Source organism: Hemitrygon akajei, chromosome 5 (genome assembly GCF_048418815.1).
Source record: "Hemitrygon akajei chromosome 5, sHemAka1.3, whole genome shotgun sequence".
NCBI classification, from domain to species: domain Eukaryota; kingdom Metazoa; phylum Chordata; class Chondrichthyes; order Myliobatiformes; family Dasyatidae; genus Hemitrygon; species Hemitrygon akajei.
The window spans coordinates 149,599,672-149,621,026 of record NC_133128.1 but is presented as its reverse complement, the minus strand read 5'-3'; the positions used below and the strand labels follow the sequence as shown (position 1 = coordinate 149,621,026).

Below are 21,355 nucleotides of genomic sequence, written 5' to 3'. Positions count from 1 at the left end.
CCTGCCTTTTTGTTGGCTTTATGGAACAGTCCATGTTCCAAGCCTATATGGGTATCCATCCCCCTCTTTTCCTTCGCCACATTGACAATTGCATTGTTGCTGCCTCCTGCACGCATGCTGAGCTCGTCGACTTCATTAACGTTGCCTCCAACTTTCACCCTGCCCTCAAATTTACCTGGTCTATTTCCAACACCTCCATCCCCTTTCTTGATCTTTCTGTCTCTATCTTTGCAGCGACCTATCTACTGATATCTACTATAAGCCTACGGACTCTCACAGCTACCTGGACTACTCCTCTTCCCACCCTGTCTCTTGCAAAAATGCCATCCCCTTCTCGCAATTCCTCCATCTCCGCCGCATCTGCTCTTAGGATGAGGCTTTTCATTCCAGGATGAAGGAGATGTCTTCCTTTTTTAAACAAAGGGGCTTCCCTTCCTCCACCATCAACTCTGCTCTCAGACGCATCTCTCCCATTTCCCGCACATCTGCCCTCACCCCATCCACCTGCCACCCCACTCGGGATAGGGTTCCCCTTGTCCTCACCTACCAGTCCACCAGCCTCCGGGTCCAATGTATAATTCTCCGTAAATTCCGCCACCTCCAACGGGATCCCACTACCAAGCACATCTTTCCCTCCCCCCCCCCCCCCACTTTCTGCAAGGATTGCTCCCTAAGCGACTCCCTTGTCCATTTGTTCCCCCATCCCTTCCCACCAATTTCCCTCCTGGCACTTATCCTTGTAAGCAGAACAAGTGCTACACCTGCCCTTACATTTCCTCCTTCACCACCATTCAGGGCCCCAGACAGTCCTTCCAGGTGAGGCGACACTTCACCTGTGAGCCAGCTGATTTGGTATACTGCATCTGCTGCTCCCGGTGCGGCCTTTTATATATTGGTGAGACCCGACAAAGACGAGGAGACCGTTTTGTTGAACACCCACGCTCTGTCCGCCAGAGAAAGCAGGATCTCCCTGTGGCCACACATTTTAATTCCACTTCCCATTCCCATTCTGATATGTCTATCCATAGCCTCCTTTGCTGTCAAGATGAAGCCACACTCAGGTTGGAGGAACAACACCTTATATATCGGCTGGGTAGCCTCCAACCTGATGGCATGAAAATTGATTTCTCTAACTTCTGTTAATGCCCCTCCTCCCCTTCTTACCCTATCCCTTATTTATGTATCTATTTATTTATTTATCTATCTATCTATTTATTATTCCTCCTCCTCCTCCCCCCCACTTTTTTTTCTCTCTGCCCCTCTCGCAATTTCTCCTTGCCTGCCCTCCATCTCCCTCTGGTGCACCCCTCCCCCTTTCTTTCTCCCTAGGCCTCTTGTTCCATGATCCTTTCCCTTCTCCAGCCCTGTATCCCTTTTGCCAATCACCTTTCCAGCTCTTAGCTTCATCCCTCCCCCTCCTGTCTTCTCCCATCATTTTGGATCTCCCCCCCTCCCACTTTCAAATCTCTTAATATCTTTTCTTTCAGTTAGTCCTGACGAAGGGTCTCAGTCCGGAACGTCGACTGTACTTCTTCCTATAGATGCTGCCTGACCTGCTGCGTTCCACCAGCATTTTGTGTGTGTTGCTTGAATTTCCAGCATCTGCAGATTTTCCTCGTGTTTGCATTTTCTGCATTTATCATCTGGACTTTGTTGGTCTTTTATTATGTATTTTGGTAATTTTTTGTGTTAATGACCTGGTCTGGTATTGCCATAAGGAGCCCAAATGTTTCTGGGAAGAGGTTTCCAACTGTAGCCAGGGATTTGACGTTTCCATGCCAATGCCTCATGTGTTCGAGTGTATGTAGTGTTTTCTAAAATTTAGAAACATAGAAACATAGAAAACCTACAGCACAATACAGGCCCTTTGGCCCACAAAGTTGTGCTGAACACGTCCCTGCCTTAGAAAATACTAGGTTTACCTATAGCCCTCTATTTTACTAAGCTTCATGTACCTATCTAAAAGGCTCTTAAAAGACCCTATCGTATCCATTTCCACCACCGTTGCCGGCAGCCCATTCCACGCACTCACCACTCTCTGAGTAAAAAACTTAGTCCTGACATCTCCTCTGTACCTACTCCCCAGCACCTTAAACCTGTGACCTCTTGTGCAAAGGAAAAGGCCATTTTTGTTATTTGAATTTGTCATTTCAACTCGTAGTTTTCTTTGTAAAATTTCCAGATCGGGTTCAGACCAAGAAGTTATGCCAAAAGGATATGTTAATATCAGTATAGTGAAAGTGTTTATTGTCTATGTTACATTTTACTATTGAGCTCTGTGTGGCAAGACTTGAAGTAAGTTCTGTCGAAAGTTTTCCCTATATCGCACTATGATCTAATATCTTTGCTTTTTGATATCCCAAATTCTTAACTACATTCTGACTCATCCATCACCTGTATTGTATCCTGCTGCTCTGTTTTATATTCTACTAGCTCTATTTTATGAATAGCCTTTTGCAATTATCCAGCCCCAAGTTCATGTTTATATCTTTCAAAAGTAGTTCTACTCTTTGCATTAATTGCTTTAGGTTTACTGATGAAGTAAGAAGTACATTGATGCACCATCAATAACTCTCTGAGACGTGAGGCGAGGTATCGGCTTCTATTAACTGGAAGAAAGAACAAGCAGCAATTGGCCACCATGCTACGTCCTGGAGACTGAGGGCAGGGCTCAGGCCTCAATCGCCTTTATACCAGGGTCTGTGGGAGGAGCCACGGTCAGTGGGAGGAGCCACAGGAGCAGTCAGCGGGGGGGGGGGGGCGTGTCCAGACAGGTATATGTAGTTCACCACATACATACAGTAATTTCAAATCGTCCATGTATCAGAGGTGTGTCAACGTATCATTGTGGTTGTTGTGGATGTGGTTGTTTCTAGTTTGATACACTATCTTCTGCTTCTCAGTTCCTCTTTCCTCTCTCATCCAAAATCCAAGCTGTCTCATTTTGGACAACTCTACTCTGAAAAATACTGTGGCCCTCAACATTATACATGGTTTCTGATTTTAAAAACCTCAATAATGTCACCAATCAGTTTCTTTCCCTCTGCTAAGAGGTTAAGAAGTTCTATCAGAACCTGCCACTGTCCTCTTCCGGGCCATTTGTCCATATCCTGATTTCCCCAGACTGCTTGGATATCATCCTTTCAAAGACCTATATTTCAGTCTTATTGCATTCTTTTCGATCTGTGTTTACTGAGGTTTAAATATTTTTTCTGATTTTGTTAAATTTCCTAAGAAGGTTCTACAATTTCAAATCATTCAATCATTCAACATCAATTTTGATTCAACCTCCATCCTTCACAATCCGATCCCACACAGAATCATAGATATGTTTATAGTAGCCAGCAGATTTCTGTCCATTTCACCTTGTTGTTTATGCTGGTCACAACTCTGGTAGAATTCATCATATTTTGTAAAATTGTTGCTTTCTGTGCTGTTTAACTCCATATCTCTATTTATGTTGTTTCAACTTTTGTGAAGTCATTTCAAAAACCCATCAGAACCATGGGTTCTATCATAAAGATAGATACTTGTACTCAATGATTTTCTGCAAATAAATTCAGAAATGGAACATAATGCCTCTTAATAGACATGATAACACAAGAGGCAAAGATTAACTTTATGTTTTCAGCCTCCTATAAATCATCATAATGTTAGCTGTTAATTGGAACCAACTGTGGTAAAAAAAAGCAATGTGGTCCTCAGATTATGATTATTGTTCTATTGTGATTTCCAGTGGAATCAGGAGAAATGAATCAAATGAGCTGATAGTGTCATCAAAGGGATTTTATTGCCTCCATAAATATTTCAACAGGTTAATATCAGATTTTCAAGACCCACTTTTAGAAGTCCCTCATGCGCCTGAAGGACCCAATCATTGAGTTGTAGCCACCCCAGTCACTGTATCTCCTGTATTCCCCGGGTCTCAGGAAGTACTGTCGGCCTCTGTAGTTGGGATGTTCATAGAAGATCCAGTAACCATCCATCACCTGACAGGAGTGGATGTCACGGTAACGGAAACGATCGTAGACAGAGGGACAGTCATCCATGAATTCCATCATCTGCCCTGAAAAGTCAGGCCTCTCATAAATCCTCATCCTGTAGTTTCCATCTCGGTACTGGAATAGGAAACACCGTGTTAGTAATGATATTTTGTAGATTATCTGCCAACTATACACTACATCTGAGCACTAATTGACAGGCTGGACATTGATGTCAATGGGAAATAAAGTCAGATGCAACTCGATCATTTCACTAACTATCTGCCTCAACAATGTCTCCAACTGGCATTACTACTGGTTGAAACATGTTAAAGAAAAACCCAGGAGAAAATTTGAGAAATTCTGCATTTAGAATTTAAAACATATTCATGTCCTCTGGTATTATATTTTTTAACTGTGGGCCAAAGGTACTGTCTGTCTACTCTATCAATACCTCTCATAAGCTTAGAAACTTCTCTCAGATCTCCCGCTCAGCCTTCGCTGCTGCTGAGAAAATAACACAAGATTGTCCACCCTTTCGTTATAGCACATGCCTTCTAATTCTGGCAGCATTCTGACAATCCTCCTCTGAACCCTCTCCAAAGCCTAAACGTCCTTCCTATCATGGTGCGACCAAAACTGTTGCAAAATTCCAGGGAGCTAAAACAGACCCGAAAATGTTGGTCAAGATCCCAGCAATCTCAGCTCTTGCCTCTCTCAATAACCTGGACTATATCCCATCAGGGACTGGGGACTTATCCAACTTAATTCTCTTTACGAGACCCAACACTACTACCTCCTATGCTTTGAAATGCCCTTCGTATTAGTACACTCAGGTATATTTGATACCCAGTCGGTGCTTGCAAGGTAAATTCTCCATCTGCGAAGCCAAACTACAAAAGATCAAATTCCCTGCAAAAGAAATTGCTACTTACATATGGGTAACTGCGACAGGACCTGATTGTGTCATTGAATCCCATCCAGCGCTGGTAGTCAGGATACTCTCCCCTGCTCAGGACATACTGGTATCCCATGTAGTTGGGTCTCTCGTACAACACCCACCAGTCACTCTCAACACGGATGGAGTTACAGCGGCTGAAGTAAGGGGAGAGGTCGGCACAGTCGGAGCTGCACTCATAGTGCCGACCCTGGAAGTTCCTGTCCTCGTAGAAGATGATCTGTGGGAAGAAGCATATCTGTGTTAATAGTTGCTCAGGTGTTCATGGAGAATTCTCATTTAGTTCATTTACTGAGTAGTCCTTGCTTTTCCCATTTTGAACACAATGAGTCTGGTAACCAACTGAATGTTTCACTGCTGAACACAAGCTGGTATTTATATGCAGGGTAGAAAGGCCTCACTAGGCAGTTTCCTGTTGTTCTGCTGACACATCATTAAACATCAGCAAAATGCAGCAAAATCCTTTTTTTCACTTATTGTCAAAAAACAACAAAAAGACATTTGTTGCATCATGGATTCTTTCTGTTGTGCTTTCTTATCATTTTAATTGTTGTTTAAACCAAATAGTTCAGGAACATTCATAGCTACGTTTCAAACAGGTCCATTCAACTCGGTCAAAGTAGTATTTTGGTTTTCTTTCCCAAATTGCCCACTTTGAGAAGACACCTTATTAAAATGTCAAAAGTCTTTTGATAATCCATTTGTGCAGTTTCTACTACACAACACTGATCAGCCACCTCTATTCTTCCATCAGTGAATTCAGCCAGTTGAGTCAAATGTGATTTGTCTTCAATAATATTTGCAGCCTTTCCTTTCATAACCCACTTGATCCTCTAAGAGAGAGTTAATATTGCCTGCAGTTTCCCACTTTGTCAAGGAAAATTTTCCCTCTTTTCCTGATCTACCACCTGCTATGTTGTGGGAAAAGCTCACTCTTAGCTTTCATAATAAAGGGCTGATCTTTGTACTATACTTTCAGCTGATGTCTTTGGGAGTTCAAGGTCTAAGCAAAACTAAGACTAGGTGGGAGAATGACCTTGGTATGGATCTGGCTGAGGATTATTGGGCAAAAGCATTGAATAAGGTTCATTCCTCGTCATCATGTGCTAGACTGGGGCTCATACAATTTAAAGTTTTACACAGGGTACATTTAAGTAAAGCCAGGCTTACTGACATATATCCTGGCACAGATGCTAGCTGTGACAGGTGTTCCTTCTCTCTGGCTGGTTTAGTGCATGCATTCTGGTCTTGCCCGCGGTGTGATGGCTATTGGGCACTGGTTTTTAAAATTATCAGTGAGGTTTTGGGGATGACACTGAGACCTTGCCCGCTTATAGTTGTATTTGGTGTGGCAGATGATGTTTTGGGTTTAAATGCAAACCAGTCGGATATCATTGCATTTACATCGCTTTTGGCCCGTAGGAGAATCTTGCTGGTCTGGAAATCTGCCATTCCCCCATCTGCTGATGCTTGGTTAGAGGACATAATGTTTTTCCTGAAATTAGAAAAGATTAAATTCACTCTGAGGCAGTCTGTGAAAAAGTTCTGTTCGAAATGGGGACCTTTTTGTCATATTTTTGGAGTCTTAAGGAATTACCTACCAGTTGGGGGCATTTGATTGTACTTGGGAAGTTGCCTCCTTTTTAACCTGCATATGGTTTACCTCACGGGGTTGTTGATGAATTGTAAAATGAGTGTATTCTGGATCATCTGACATATTGTGGATGTGTGTGGGCCTTCATCTTGAAGTAGTGTGGGGGAATGACTGTGAAATGTCTGTACTTTTATTTGTGAAGTGCTGTATTGTAAATACATTAGCTGCCGTGGTATGTTCGGGGAGGGCGGGTGATTAGTTTAGGGGTAAGACATAAAAGCAAAATGGAGGAAAATGTAATCCATTATGTATTCTGTATTGTGTCATTCCTTCAATAAAATATAAAAAACATATTGCCTTTCACAGTGGTTCCTTGTAGTTTTCCCACCTCCAGCATTCATTATGTTTGCTCCACTTCTCTTGTTGAACAGTCAAAGCCTTCCACTCTCCTGTCACTGAAGAACTGTACACATACACTCAGCATTTCAATTACCTCCACATTCTGGATTCCTCACCAATCTTGTGATACCTCATACCTTGTAGTTCATTTTCTGATATGAGAAAGGCCAATAACTCAATAAGTTACTCCGATTACAGTAACTAACCATGGTTTATAAAAACAATCATCAACCAGTGCGCTCCCACAAAATCATTCAGTGACCTTCCCAAACCAGGAGCCTGGATGAATCATGAAATCCACCATCGGCTGAGGCCCAGATCAGAGGCAGTCCAGTCTGGTGGCCAAGAAAGTTATTAGAGGTCCAGGCATGATCTCTGCATTGTATTTCATGAACAACTGAAAGTTCAAGACTAAACTTCAATCATTGAAGGATGCTCATCAGGTTGTGGCAGAGGTTGAATGCTACCTCTTCTTACAAATTGAAATCAGGCGACACAGGTGACAACATGTAGTGGGGAATCAGTACGTAGAAACGAGATTGAAAATTCGGCTGAATGGTGTCTCAATAACAACCTCATGTTAGCAAGACCAAGGAGCTAATTGTTGATTTCTGGAGAAGGAAACCAATGGCAATGAGCCAGTCCTCAGAGGTGGAGAGGGTCAGCAACTTTAAGTTCCTTCATGTGATCATTTCAAAGGACCTGTACTCTGCCCAGCTGAGATTATTGAAGGCAAATCACATCTGAATTTGCTGATGGAAGAATGGAGGTGGCTTATCAGTGCTGTGCAATTTGGAAGAAAACACTGCAGTGCCTCTACTTACAACAGGTAGGTAGCTGCATTTAAAGTCAGAGAAATGTATACAATATCCCTCCTGAAATCCTATTTCATCGCAAACATTCAGAAACACAGAGGCATGCCCCAAAGAATGAATCACAGTTAAACGCTAGAAACTCAAAGGGCCCCCCCAGCTACACACTCCCACGCGTAAGCAGCAGCAAGGCAATGATACCCCCCTCCCCCCATCAGCAAAAAAGTGCCCCCCACCGAGCACTCCAGTGTGCAGCAAAGAATCAATAAAGACACAGTCAAGCAGTACTTACTTAGAGGATTGAGAAGATTCCGCATGACATCTAAAATAGTGACAAACATCTGTAGATGTATTATGGGGAGTGTATTGACTGGCTGTATCATGGCCAGGTATGGTAAACACCAATGCCCTTGAATGGAATACACTTCAAAAAGTTTTGGAAAATGCCCAGTCCATTATGGGTAAAGATCTCCCCACCTTTCAGCACGTCTACATGGAGCATTATTGAAGAAAAGCAGCATCCATCATCAGGACCCCCACAACCCAGGTCATGCTCTCAGCTGCTACACTCAGCAAGTAGGTACAGGAGCCTCAGGACTCACAGCACCAGGTTCAGGAACATTAGTTACCCCTCCACCATCAGGCACTTGAACCAGATGAAATCACTTCACTCAATTCTTCCCAAAACTCACTTTCAAGGAATTTTCATCTCATGTTCTGATATTTATTGTTTATTGATTAATTATTATTACTGGTATGTTTTTATCTCAGCTTTAGCTGATAAACCTGAGGGACAGGCATAGCCAAGCGCATTAATTTCTCATTTGCGAGGAGCTTTTGGACTGTTCAAGTGGTGTTTCACGTTGTGGCTTTCTGAAGATTTACATAAATATTGCTGTGTAGGCCTAATTGTTTCATTCTATTGTGTAGTGACTTTGGGTTGGGATGATACAAGTTGTAGAGATTACTATTGGGACAATGTAAAAACTGCTCATGTTTCATAGTCTTTCAAATTCCTCTTCTAATTCTGCGTATTTCTGATGTTTTTTAATTGTTTATTTCTGTATGTTATGTGTGTTTTGAATGGCTCCATCTATTTGTTGCCCCCTCACTGGGCTTGTTTGCAATCTTGGCTCATTAGCCGGCTCAGCTAAAAGCCTTGTGACTCTGTAGTGAGAAGGCCACCTTTCATAGACAATATACATCTTGGTTTCCTGTGATATAAGGTTCAACTAAACATAAAAATTTAGATGCTCTGATTTACGGAACACCAATTAGAGCGAACGCTGTGTAAGTACAGCCCATACACAATTATCGGTCAGCAAGAAATAACAGATCATACAATGCATTCAATGATAAAGAAAGTGTATTTACTAAGATTAGCTTTATCAAACAGTAATTAAGAAAAAGAAAAGAAAGAAAAGAAAAAATAAAAGGGCCCATTAGAGTTAAACCAGTCTAAATGTCCATATAGAATTGGAGCTCATACTATTCAAAAGTATAACGATTACTCATGACACTGAACTATCATCACCATTCACCAGTAGAGCTTCCCTTCTTGGACTCCTTCGTCTCATGAAGCACTCCTTGCAATTGTGTCTTCCTGTTGGATGGAATCTTATGGCCAACCTTCCCAGTATTCTCTTCTCTGCCTCACCCACCAACAAGGTCACAAACCCCACCAGTGTCCATCACAAACCTTTCTGCGCCCAGCTCTCTCTAGAACCTTTTCCCAATTTCACCACCCTGATTGGTTGACACAACATTCATAAGCTGAACATCATGGTCCCTTATCTTTAGCTGAAACAAAAACATTCTACCAGCAGAACACACTGCTTTTACAGAAAGCTCTTGAATGAAATACCCCACTGCATTAGCTGTAGAAATCTTAAACAGGGCAGTACATCTTAAATAAGTTGTTCTTTCTTGTTCAGCCAGTTATTATAGGTTGTCTTATCAGTAGTAATAGATTGGTTGTAATATAATTTCCAGGACTGCCTCTAATAGTGGATTAGACTTTTATTTATCATAAGGCATGGTGTCTTTTCTGAGGTTGTATTTTAAAGCAAGATTTTGGTGAATGACATTTGCCACTTGATTGTGCCTGTGTAAGTAATCAGGAGTTAAACTGATGCAGAATACTGTAATGTGCTAAGTTGTTCTGGTTTCTCTTGACATTTATCATCTGGACTTTGTTGCTCTTTTATTATGTATTTTGGTAATTTTTTTGTGTTAACGGCCTGGTCCTGTATTGCCACAAGGAGCCCAAATGTTTCTGGGAAGAGGTCTCCAACTCTAGCCAGGGGTTTGACGTTTCCATGCCAACACCTACTGTGTTCGAGTGTACATAGTGTTCTCTAAAATTTGTCATTTCAGCTCGTAGTTTTCTTTGTAACTTTTGCAGATTGGGTTTGGACCAAAAAATTATGCCAAAAGGATATAGTAATATGGGTAGAGTGAAAGCGTTCCTTGTCTTTGTTATGTTTTTACTGTGGAGCTCTGTTTGACAAGTCTTGAAGTAAATTCTGACAAAAGTTTTCCCTTTAACTCACAATGATCTAATTTCTTTGCTTTTTGATATCCCAAATGCATGATTACATTTTCGACTCATCCATCAGTTGTATTGTATCCTGCTGCTAGGTTTTATATTCTACGAGCTCTATTGCACCTTTCTTTATGTTTATATCTTTCAAAAATGGTTCTACTCTTTAAATTAATTGCTTTAGCTTTACTGATGTAGGAAGGAGCATAAAATTTCAAATTATCCATGTACCGAAGGTGTGTCAATGTATAATTAATTTGGTTGTTTCTAGTTTGTAACACTGTCTTCTGCTCCTCAGTTCCTCTCTTTCCTCTCTCATCCAAATCCAAGCTGTCTCATTTTAGACAACTCTACACTGTGAAAAATACTGCAACCCTCAATCTTTTACATGATTCATGATTTTACAAACCTCAATAATATAACTCATCAATTTCTTTCATTCTTGGAATTTTTTTATATTTAAGTAAGATATATCTGAGATTATTATTTCAGGCAGCTCATTCACACTATAGTTATTTAGCTCCTACATTACTGGGTTGTTGGTTTGCCAATTTCAGTGAGAAGATATTTCTCAACACCTCAACTTTAAATATTTGTCCCATTATCTTATGGCTATGTCAACTGTTCAAGGCCCCTAGTGGTAGAAAGATCTTGACATCAACCCATTTGTATGGTCTTGGATGTGATTTGTTTCAGTATGATCATCCTTCAGTCTACTCCAAAAAAACAAAAATGTGACTTAAACCTGGAAAAGTTCTTCTGTCCTTACATTAACATCCATAAACAAGACATGAGGCAAGCTTTCCAAAGTAAAGGTATTGCTGCTCTTTGCCACATCAAAAAGCCTACTCTAGTATCTATGGTGCCCCTTTTCAATTAGGGCACATGGATAACAGAGCGGCTATCTACCATCACCAGATACTACTACAATACAGAGATGGCCCAAAAACAAACCTCCACAAAGAACTTCTGGCTGAATTACGCGACGTCGGCTTGCTGAGGGGAACGGGCCTACATTCCTCAGACTCATCTGATGCTGGTAGCCGGAGATGGAGACGTCGAAAGCGAAGTGTGAGGAAGCAGAAGCGAGGCAAACGGGCAGGGGTCCATGCCAGGCTAAAAGCAAACCCTAGCCAGCCAGCTCTCCCGTCCATTCTGCTCTCCAATGTCCGCTCCCTGGACAATAAAATGGACTACATCCGACTCCAACGAAATACTTGGCGGGAGTACAGAGTTTGCTCCGCTTATGTCTTCACAGAGACATGGCTCACTGATGGGATTTCGGACGCTGCCATCCAGCTAGACGGGCTAGCTTTGTTTCATTCGGACAGAGATGCAGCTGTCTCCGGTAAGGCTCGCGGTGGCGGTGTCTGTGTTTATATTGACATGGAATGGTGTAAGAACTCTGTGCTGGTTTCCAGACACTGCTCATCGCTGCTAGAATTTGTGGCAGTTCGATGCAAACCATTTTATTTGCCACGGGAATTCACCTCTGTTCTTATATTCGGTGTGTACATTCCCCCCTGCGCTAATGCTAAGGAGGCGCTCTGTGAACTGTACAGGGCTTTTAGCAAACTGCAGAACACACATCCTGATGGTCTGTTTATTGTCACCGGTGATTTTAACCACACGAACCTTAAGTCAGTGCTCCCCAAATTCCATCAATATGTGGACTTTGCAACGAGGGGGGAGAACGCATTGGACCCTGTTTACACAAACATTCCCGACGCATACCGGGCAGAGCCCCACCCCCACCTCGGATACTCAGACCACATCTCTGTTATGCTAATCCCAGCAGACAGACCACTGGTCAGGTGCTCCAGACCAGTTCAGAAGCAGGTGAAAACCTGGCCAGCAGGAGCCATCTCTGCTCTTCAAGACTGCTTTGAGAACACTGACTGGCACATGTTCAGGGAGGCTGCAACCGATGGCGACTCTACCAACTTAGAGGAGTACACAGCATCAGTGACCAGCTACATCAGCAAGTGCATTGATGATGTTACTCTGTCCAAGACCATCACTATACGTGCCAACCAGAAGCCACGGATGACCGCGGAGGTGCGTGCGCTGCTGAGGTCCCGCGACTCTGCCTTCAGAGCAGGCGACAAGGTAGCCCTAACAACAGCAAGGGCCAAACTGTCCCGAGCCATCAGAGGGGCAAAGCGTGCACAAGCCCAGCTAATCCACAGTCACTTCCAGGACAGCGGCAGCACGCGGCGCATGTGGAAGGGCATCCAGGACATCACCAATTACAAGACAATATCACCTGACTGTGCAGGTGATGCCTCCCTCCCAGATGCGCTGAGCAATTTCTACGCCCGGTTTGAGGCAGAAAATGACGTGGTGGCGAGGAAGTCCACCCCTCCTGCGAATGACCAGGTGCTGTGTCTCTCCGTGGCCGACGTGTGAAGAACCCTGTGCAGGGTCAACCCACGGAAGACGGCAGGACCAGACAACATCCCGGGTAGAAAGCTCAGGGGATGTGCAGACCAGCTAGCAGATGTTCTCACTGACATCTTCAACATCTCCCTGAGCAGCGCCACCATTCCAATGTGCTTCAAGGCCGCCACCATCATCGCCGTGCCGAAGAAGTCTTCAGTGTCCTGCCTAAATGACTACCGTCCCATTGCACTCACATCCATCATCATAAAGTGTTTCGAGAGGCTCGTCATGAGGCATATCAAGACCCAGCTGCCCCCCTCACTGGACCCCCTGCAGTTTGTGTACCGGCCCAACCGCTCAACAGATGACGCCATTGCCACCACCCTCCACCTGGACAAAAAAGACACATACATTCAAATGCTGTTCATAGACTTCAGTTCAGCATTCAACACAATAATCCCTCAGAAACTGATTGGAAAGCTGAGCCTACTGGGCCTGAACACTTCCCTCTGCAATTGGATCCTAGACTTCCTGACTGGGAGACCTCAGTCAGTCCGGATCGGGAGCAGCATCTCTAACACCATCTCACTGAGCACGGGGGCTCCCCAGGGCTGTGTGCTCAGTCCACTGCTGTTCACCCCGCTGACCCATGACTGTGCTGCAACACACAGCTCGAACCATATCATCAAGTTTGCCGATGACACGACCGTGGTGGGTCTCATCAGCAAGAACGACGAGTCAGCTTACAGAGAGGAGGTGCAGCGGCTAATGGACTGGTGCAGAGCCAATGACCTGTCTCTTTATGTGAACAAAACAAAAGAGATGGTTGTTGACTTCAGGAGGGCACGGAGTGACCACTCCCTGCTGAACATCGATGGCTCCTCGGTAGAGATCGTAAAGAGCACCAAATTTCTTGGTGTTCACCTGATGGAGAATCTCACCTGGTCCCTCAACACCAGCTCCATAGCAAAGAAAGCCCAGCAGCGTCTCTACTTTCTGCGAAGGCTGAGGGAAGTCCATCTCCCACCCCCCATCCTCATCACATTCTATAGGGGTTGTATTGAGAGCATCCTGAGCAGCTGCATCACTGCCTGGTTTGGAAATTGCACCATCTCGGATCGCAAGACCCTGCAGCGGATAGTGAGGTCAGCTGAGAAGATCATCGGGGTCTCTCTTCCCACCATCACGGATATTTACACTACACGCTGCATCCGCAAAGGAAACAGCATTATGAAGGACCCCATGACCCCCTCATACAATCTCTTCTCCCTCCTGCCATCTGGGAAAAGGCTCCAAAGCATTCGGGCTCTCACGACCAGACTATGTAACAGCTTCTTCCCCCAAGCTATCAGACTCCTCAATACCCGAAGCCTGGACTGACACCTTGCCCTACTGTCCTGTTTATTATTTATTGTAATGCCTGCACTGTTTTTGTGCACTTTATTTAGTCCTGTGTACGTCTGTTGTCTAGTGTAGCTTTCTCTGTGTTGTTTTTTTACATAGTTCAGTCTAGTTTTTGTACTGTGTCATGTAACACCATGGTCCTGAAAAACATTGTCTCATTTAACTATGCACTGTACCAGCAGTTATGGTCAAAATAACAATAAAAGTGACTTGACTTGACAAAATTAAAACCTTCAAAGTACCCTGCTCTGATTTAATTCCAGGTGAACTGAAAACTACCAAAAATATGTGGATTTGTTAAGATTCAATTTCAGCTCAGATAGTGCTTCTTTGTTAAACTACTATACACTTTCCCAATCTCTGTCATGCTGTTAAAGTATTAAGTGGTAAGAGATTAAGAGGTTCCATCAGAACCTGCCACTGTCCTCTTCTGGGCCATTTCCCCACATCCCAATTTCCCTAGACTGCTTCCACTTCCTCGGTCTGCCTCTACAATCTCCAGATAGACAGTTCTAGAGATTCATCATACTTTCAAAGGATTACATTTCAGACTAATTACATTCTTTTGGATCTGTGTTTCCTGACATTTAAGTAATTCTTTCTGATTTTGTTAAATTTCCTAAGAAGCTTTGAAGGTTTCCACATCAATTTTGACTCAAGTTCCATCCTTCACAATCCAGTCCCACACAGAATCATAGATCTGTTTAAACTAGCCAGTTGATTCCAGTCCATTTTATTTTGTTGGTTAAGCTGGTTTCAACTTTGGCAGAATTCATTATGTTTTGTAAAAGTCCTGTTATTTGTGCCTTTTAACTTCACGTCTCTATTTACGTTGTTCCTACTTTTGAAAAGCGATTTCAAAAAAACCATCAGAATCATGGAAATCATAAAGACAGATACTGTACTTGAATTCAATAACTTCACTAGAAATTAATTCAAAAATGGAACATAATGCCTCTCAATAGATACAATAACATGAGGCAAAGAACAACTTTCTATTAAGTTTATATTTTTCAGCCTCCTAAGAATCATAATAATGTTATCTGTTAACTGGAACCAACTGTTGTAAAACAATTTATTGTGGTAATCAGATTATGACTACTGTACTGTTCTGTTGTGTTTCCAGTGGAATCAGGGTAAATGAATCGAATGAGCTAATAGTGTCATCAAAGGTATTTTATTGCCTCGGTAAATATTTCAACAAGATAAAATCAGATTTTCAAGAGCAACTTTTAGAAGTCCCTCATGCGCCTGAAGGACCCGATCATTGAATTGTAGCCACCCCAGTCACTGTATCTCCTGTATTCCCCGGGTCTCAGGAAGTACTGTCGGCCTCTGTAGTTGGGATGTTCATAGAAGATCCAGTAACCATCCATCACCTGACAGGAGTGGATGTCACGGTAACGGAAACGATCGTAGACAGAGGGACAATCGTCCATGAATCCCATCATCTGTCCTCCAAAGTCAGGCCTCTCGTAAATCCTCATCCTGTAGTTTCCACCTCGGTACTGGAGTAGGACAAAAATACTGTTTTGCTAATAATCTTTTGACAAACATTCACTCATTCAACATTACATCGGACCACCAATTCACAGTCTAGGCATTGTTTTCAATGGGAAATTAAGTTAGATGCAATGTCATCTTTTCCTCTAGTTTCCATCTTGGTACTGTAATAGGAAATAGAGAGTTTTAGTAGTGATGATTTCCATAGTATTCTCTGATTATGCACTATGTCTGAAGACTAATTGACAGGCTGGACATTGAATTCAATGGGAAATAAAGTCAGATGCAATTTGATTATTTCACTAACTATCTGTCTCAACAATGTCTCCAACTGGCATTGCTACTGGTTCAAACATGTTAAAGGAATACACAGAAAAATATATGAGAAATTCTGCATTTAGAACTCAGAACATAAAATGGTAGATCAAAGGAACAGGCTCTTTGGACCACAATGTTCTGCTGAACCAATTAAATTAGTAAATTTATGAGGTCATTTAAATTAAATGAAGAACTAAACTATCTCTTCTGCTGAAATAATGTCCATATCCTTCCACTTCCTTCAAATTCCTGTGCCTAACTAAACATCTTGCAGAAACACCCAACTATCATCTCTAATAACACCACAAGCAGTGTATTCCAGGCTCCCACAACTCCCTATGAAAGAAATGCCCTTCACATCACCTTTGAACTTACACCCACTCAACTTACGTGCATGTCATCTGGGTTTATATCTTTTAACTGTGGGAAAAAGATATATCTATCTACTCTATCTATGCCTCTCATAAGATTAGAAACTTCTCTCAGCTCTCCCCTCAGCCTTCCCTGTGCCAGAGATAACAACACAGGATTGTCCACCCTCTCAATATAGCACGTTCCTTCTAATTCAGGAAGCATTCTGACAAGCCTCCTATGCACCCTCTACAAGGCCTCGACATCCCTCCTATAATGGTGTGAACAAAACTTGCAAAACTTCAAATATCTAAAAAAGATCTAAAGACATTGCTGAAGGTCCCTGCAATCTCATCTCTTTCTCCTCTCAATAACTTGGGGTATAATCCCATCAGGCCCTGTGACATATCCCACTTAATTCTCTTTACGAGACCCAACACTTTTGCCTCCTTCACCTCAAAATGCCCTTCATAATAATACACTCAGGCATAGTTGATACCCAGTTGGCACTTGGAAGGCAAATTCTCCATCAACAAAGCCAAACTGCAAAAGGATCAAATTCCCGGGAAAAAACCTGAAACTTACATATGGGTAACTGCGACAGGACCTGATTGTGTCATTGAATCCCATCCAGCGCTGGTAGTCAGGATACTCTCCCCTGCTCAGGACATACTGGTATCCCATGTAGTTGGGTCTCTCGTACAACACCCACCAGTCACTCTCAACACGGATGGAGTTACAGCGGCTGAAGTAAGGGGAGAGGTCGGCACAGTCGGAGCTGCACTCATAGTGCCGACCCTGGAAGTTCCTGTCCTCGTAGAAGATGATCTGTGGGAAGAAACATATCTGTGTTAATAGTTGCTCAGGTGTTCATGGAGAATTCTCATTTAGTTCATTTACTGAGTAGCCCTTGCCTTTCCCATTTTGAACACAGTGAGTCTGGTAACCAACTGAATGTTTCACTGCCGAACACAAGCTGGTATTTATATGCAGGGTAGAAAGGCCTCACTAGGCAGTTTCTTGTTATTCTGGTGATACAACGTTAAACATCAGCAAAGCACAACAAAATCCTTTATTCATTTGTTGTAGAAAAACAACAGAAAGACATTTGTTGCATCGTGGATTCTTTCAATTGTGCTTTCTTATCATTTTAATTGTTGTTTAAACCAAACAGTTCAGGAATGTTCACAGCTACATATCACCCAGGGCCATTCACCTTTGACAAAGTAGTATTTTGGTTCCCTTTCCCAAACTGCCTATTTTGAGGAGACACTTTATTCAAATGACAGACGTCTTTCAACAATCTATCTGTACAATTTCTGCGACACAACACTAATCAGCTACCTCTATTCAATCATCAGCAAATTCAGCCCGATGACTCAATCGTGATTTATCTTCAATAATATCTGTTGCCTCACCCTTCATAACCCACTTGATCCTCCAAGTAAGAGTTAATATTGCCTTTCGCAGTGGTTCCTTGTAGTTTTCCCACCTCCAGCATTCATTATGTTTGCTCCACTTCTCTTGTTGAACACGTTGAACAGTCAAAGCCTTCCACTCTCCTGTCATTGAAGAACTGTACGCATACACTCAGCATTTCAATTACCTCCACATTCTGGATTTCCTCAAAATCCTTGTTATACTCCATTCCTATTAAATCATTCTTCTGATGTGAGAAAGGCCAATATCTCAATAAGTTACTCAGATTACAATAATCAACCATGATTTATAAAAACAATCATCAACCAATCTTTCCCAAAGAGGAGCCTGGATGAATCAAGAAATGAACCATCTGCTGAGGCCCAGATCAGAGGCATTCCTGTCTGTTGGCTAACAAAGTTACCAGAAGTCCAGGTATAATATTCGCGATGCATTTTGTGAGTGAAGTGACATTTCAGGGCTAGACTTGAATTGCTGAAGGATGATCAACAGGTTGTGGCAGAGCTTGAATGCTAACACTTCTTACAAAGTAAAATCAGGTGACATTGGTGACAACTGGTGGTGAGGAATCAGCATGTAGAAATGAGATTGAAAATTCAGCTGAGTGGGTGTCAGAATAACAACCTCTTACTCCATGTCAGCAAGACCAAGGAGCTGATTACTGATTTCAGGAGGATGAAACTAAGGGCCATGAGCCAGTCCTCATTGGAGGATTAGAGGTGGAGAGGGTCTGCAACTTTAAATTCCTTCATGTGACAAGTTCATAGGACCTGTACCCTGCCCTGCTGAGAACATTGAAGGCAAGTCACATCTGAATTTGCCGATGGAAGAATAGAGGTGGCAGTACAGTACTGTGCAATTATGAAGAAAGCACTGCAGCACCTCCACTTACTTAGAGTATTACAAAGAATCGGCTTGACATCTAAAATATTGACGAACTTCTGTAGATGTGTAATGGAGAGTACATTGCCGGGCTGCATCATGACCAGGTATGGAATCACCAATGCCCTTGAATGGAAAGCACTGCAAAACATGGTGAATACTGCCCAGTCCATTATTGGTAAAGACATGTCCACCATTCAGCACATCTACATGGAGCGTTATCGCAGAAAAGCAGCATCCATGATCAGGAAACCCTCCACTCAGGTCATGTTCTCTTCTCACTGCTGCTCTCTGCAGGTAGGTACAGGAGCCTCAGGACTCACAGCACCAGGTCTGGGAACAGTATTACTCCTCCACCATCAGGCACTTGAACCAGATGGAATTATTTCACTCAGCTTCACTTGTTCCAAGACTGAACTCCTTCCCATAAACTTTGCACTCACTTTCAATGACTCTTCAGCTCATGTACTCAATATTTATTGCTTATTTGTTAATTATTATTATTGGTATGTTTTTATCTCAGCTTTAGCTGGTAAAACCTGAGGGACTGGCATAGCCAAGCACAATCATTTCTCAATTGCGAGGAACTTTTGGACTATTCAAGTGGTGTTTAGTATTGTGGCTTTCTGAAGATTTTGTATCTTAATATAAATATTGCTGTGTAGGTCTAACTGTTTCATTCTATTGTGTAGTGACTTTGGGCTGGGATGATACAAGTTATAAAGATTACCATTGGGACAATGTATAATCTGCTCATGTTTCATAGTCTTGCAATTTCCTCTTTTAATTCTGCATATTTTGATGTTTTTTATTTTTTGATTTCTGTATGTTCTGTTTGTTTTGAGTGGCTCTATCTATTTGTAGCCCCTCACTGGATTTGAATGCAATCTTGTCTCTTAGCCCCTCTTCTAACAGTCACATTGCTCAGCAGTTCAAAAGCCACCTTTTATAGACAGTCTTGATTTGGTGTGATATGGTGTTCAACTAAACAGGAAAGTTGGGATGTTCCAATTAACGGAACAACAATTGAGTGAATGCTGTGTAAATACTGCCCATACACACTTAACAGTCAGCAAGAAATAACAGATCATACAACACATTCAATAAAAGGAAAGTGTATTTACTAATTTCAGCTTTAAGAGAAAGAAAGGAAAGAGAAGTAAAAATATGGCCCATTACAGATAAACCAGTGGCAATCTCCATTTGGCATTAGAGCTCATATTATCCAAAAGCTGAGAATGACCATTACCCATGATACTAAATTCTCATCACCAATCACCAGTAGAGCTTCCCGCCTTGGACTCCTTCATCTGACGAAGCACTCCGTAGAATTGCGTCTTCCCGTCGGATCGAATCCTACTGCCGACCCTCCTAATATTCTCTTCTCTGCCTCTCCCACCAACAAGATTATGAACCCCACCAGTGTGCATCACAAATCTCTCTAGCACCTTCTCTCAATTTCACCATCCTGACTGGCTGACACAACATTCATAAGCTGAACATTGTGGTCCCTTATCTTTAGCTGAAACCAAATCATTCTACCAGCAGAACACACTGCTTTTACAGAAAGCTCCCAAATGAAACACCCCACTGCATTAGCAGTAGAATTCTTAAACAGGGCATTTCATATTAAATATGTTGTTTGTGCTAGCTTCTACTTTGAAAAAGGACCACTCAACAACTTCATGCCCAAAGGAACAACTTTAACTGGGATGGCAAAACTGCTATTTACATACAGATGCTTTTACTAACCCATACAGTATGGCAGAGAAACTATATACAATGCACACCAGAAGTAAAACGAATGGAAGCAAAACCCGCCAACCCCGGAACCAGCCTTCTTTAAGAACAGCTTCCACGGCGGGACTATTGCTATATTACCATTATCCTAATTAGTATTAACTTACTTTAATAATACTCACATTACAACACTTTCCCCCTTTAAAATCCAATATTTCCCAAATGTAAAAAACTAGGAAATAAAAACAATGGTGTCATTAGCTTGCATACCCCTGAAACTTAATATTAGTATCTCAGCAACAGTTTACCAATACAGAACACCTGGGAAAACATGGCAGATTCAATATTCAATCTAACAACAAAAAAACTGTCCCATCAAAGATTCAATCTGTCAGGAGGTTTAGGAGTGCGCTGTGATCTGCGCCCTACCCCCGGTGACCCAGCAGGCACGGCAGGGGAGGATGTTTTGGATGGTTCTGGTGTTGGGGACATGAGAGGGGTCTGTATGTCCATGTGAGAATGTCTATCCTCTTCAGGAGACTCGGACCCTCTGCCAGTGTCTCTCTCTCTGGCAAAGTCACTGGTGGACATGCTTCCCCAGTGGTCTGTCTCACCACTGGAAACTCCATGGAACTGTCTGCCTCTGAGCTGCTATCATGACGCAGGCGCACATGGTCCTGATGTCTGCGGAAAACACACCCATCAGTCAGCTTAACAACATAGGAGACTGGACCACTCTGCTTAAGAATAACCCCAGGTAGCCATTGCTGATTGTTTCTCACATAGACATTGTCATCTGGTTCTATCAGTCTCTCTCGCGCATGTTGATCATGTCCCTCCTTCTTCTTTTCCTGCTTTCTCTCCACTTCTGCCTTCATGTCCGGGCACAGCAGTTCCAATCTTGACTTGGGCCTATGCCCCATCAGCATCTCTGCTGGAGTACGTGCAGTCATAGTCTGTGGCGTGAGGCGGTATTTAAACAGGAAACGTGAAAGCTGGGTGCTACGAGAGTCCCCTGTCATCCTTCACTGTCTGAACAGCCCGCTCAGC

General features: G+C 42.7%; 1 protein-coding gene across 1 annotated transcript; it reads right to left on the bottom strand.

The window, feature by feature from the left end:
* Window positions 1-3,771: 3,771 nt before the first annotated feature.
* On the bottom strand, window positions 3,772-17,891 carry LOC140727253 (uncharacterized). Its single transcript, XM_073044515.1, has 5 exons — window positions 17,850-17,891; window positions 16,829-17,071; window positions 15,307-15,579; window positions 4,916-5,158; window positions 3,772-4,118 (listed from the first exon to the last, which is right to left on the bottom strand). The coding sequence occupies exons 1-5, from the start codon at window positions 17,889-17,891 to the stop codon at window positions 3,843-3,845; spliced, it is 1,077 nt and encodes a 358-aa protein (XP_072900616.1). The 3' UTR covers window positions 3,772-3,842.
* Window positions 17,892-21,355: the final 3,464 nt, after the last annotated feature.

What these genes read in the sequence shown, in the direction of transcription:
- LOC140727253 (XM_073044515.1), bottom strand. Translation starts at nt 17,891, where the DNA reads ATGGAGTATAACAAGGATTTTGAGGAAATCCAGAATGTGGAG. An exon ending in AGGAAATCCAGAATGTGGAG is followed by an intron (nt 17,072 to 17,849) that starts GTAATTGAAATG and finishes TTCTTCCCACAG; the next exon opens with ATCATCTTCTACGAGGACAG. An exon ending in CCTGTCGCAGTTACCCATAT is followed by an intron (nt 15,580 to 16,828) that starts GTAAGTTTCAGG and finishes GTCCTACTCCAG; the next exon opens with TACCGAGGTGGAAACTACAG.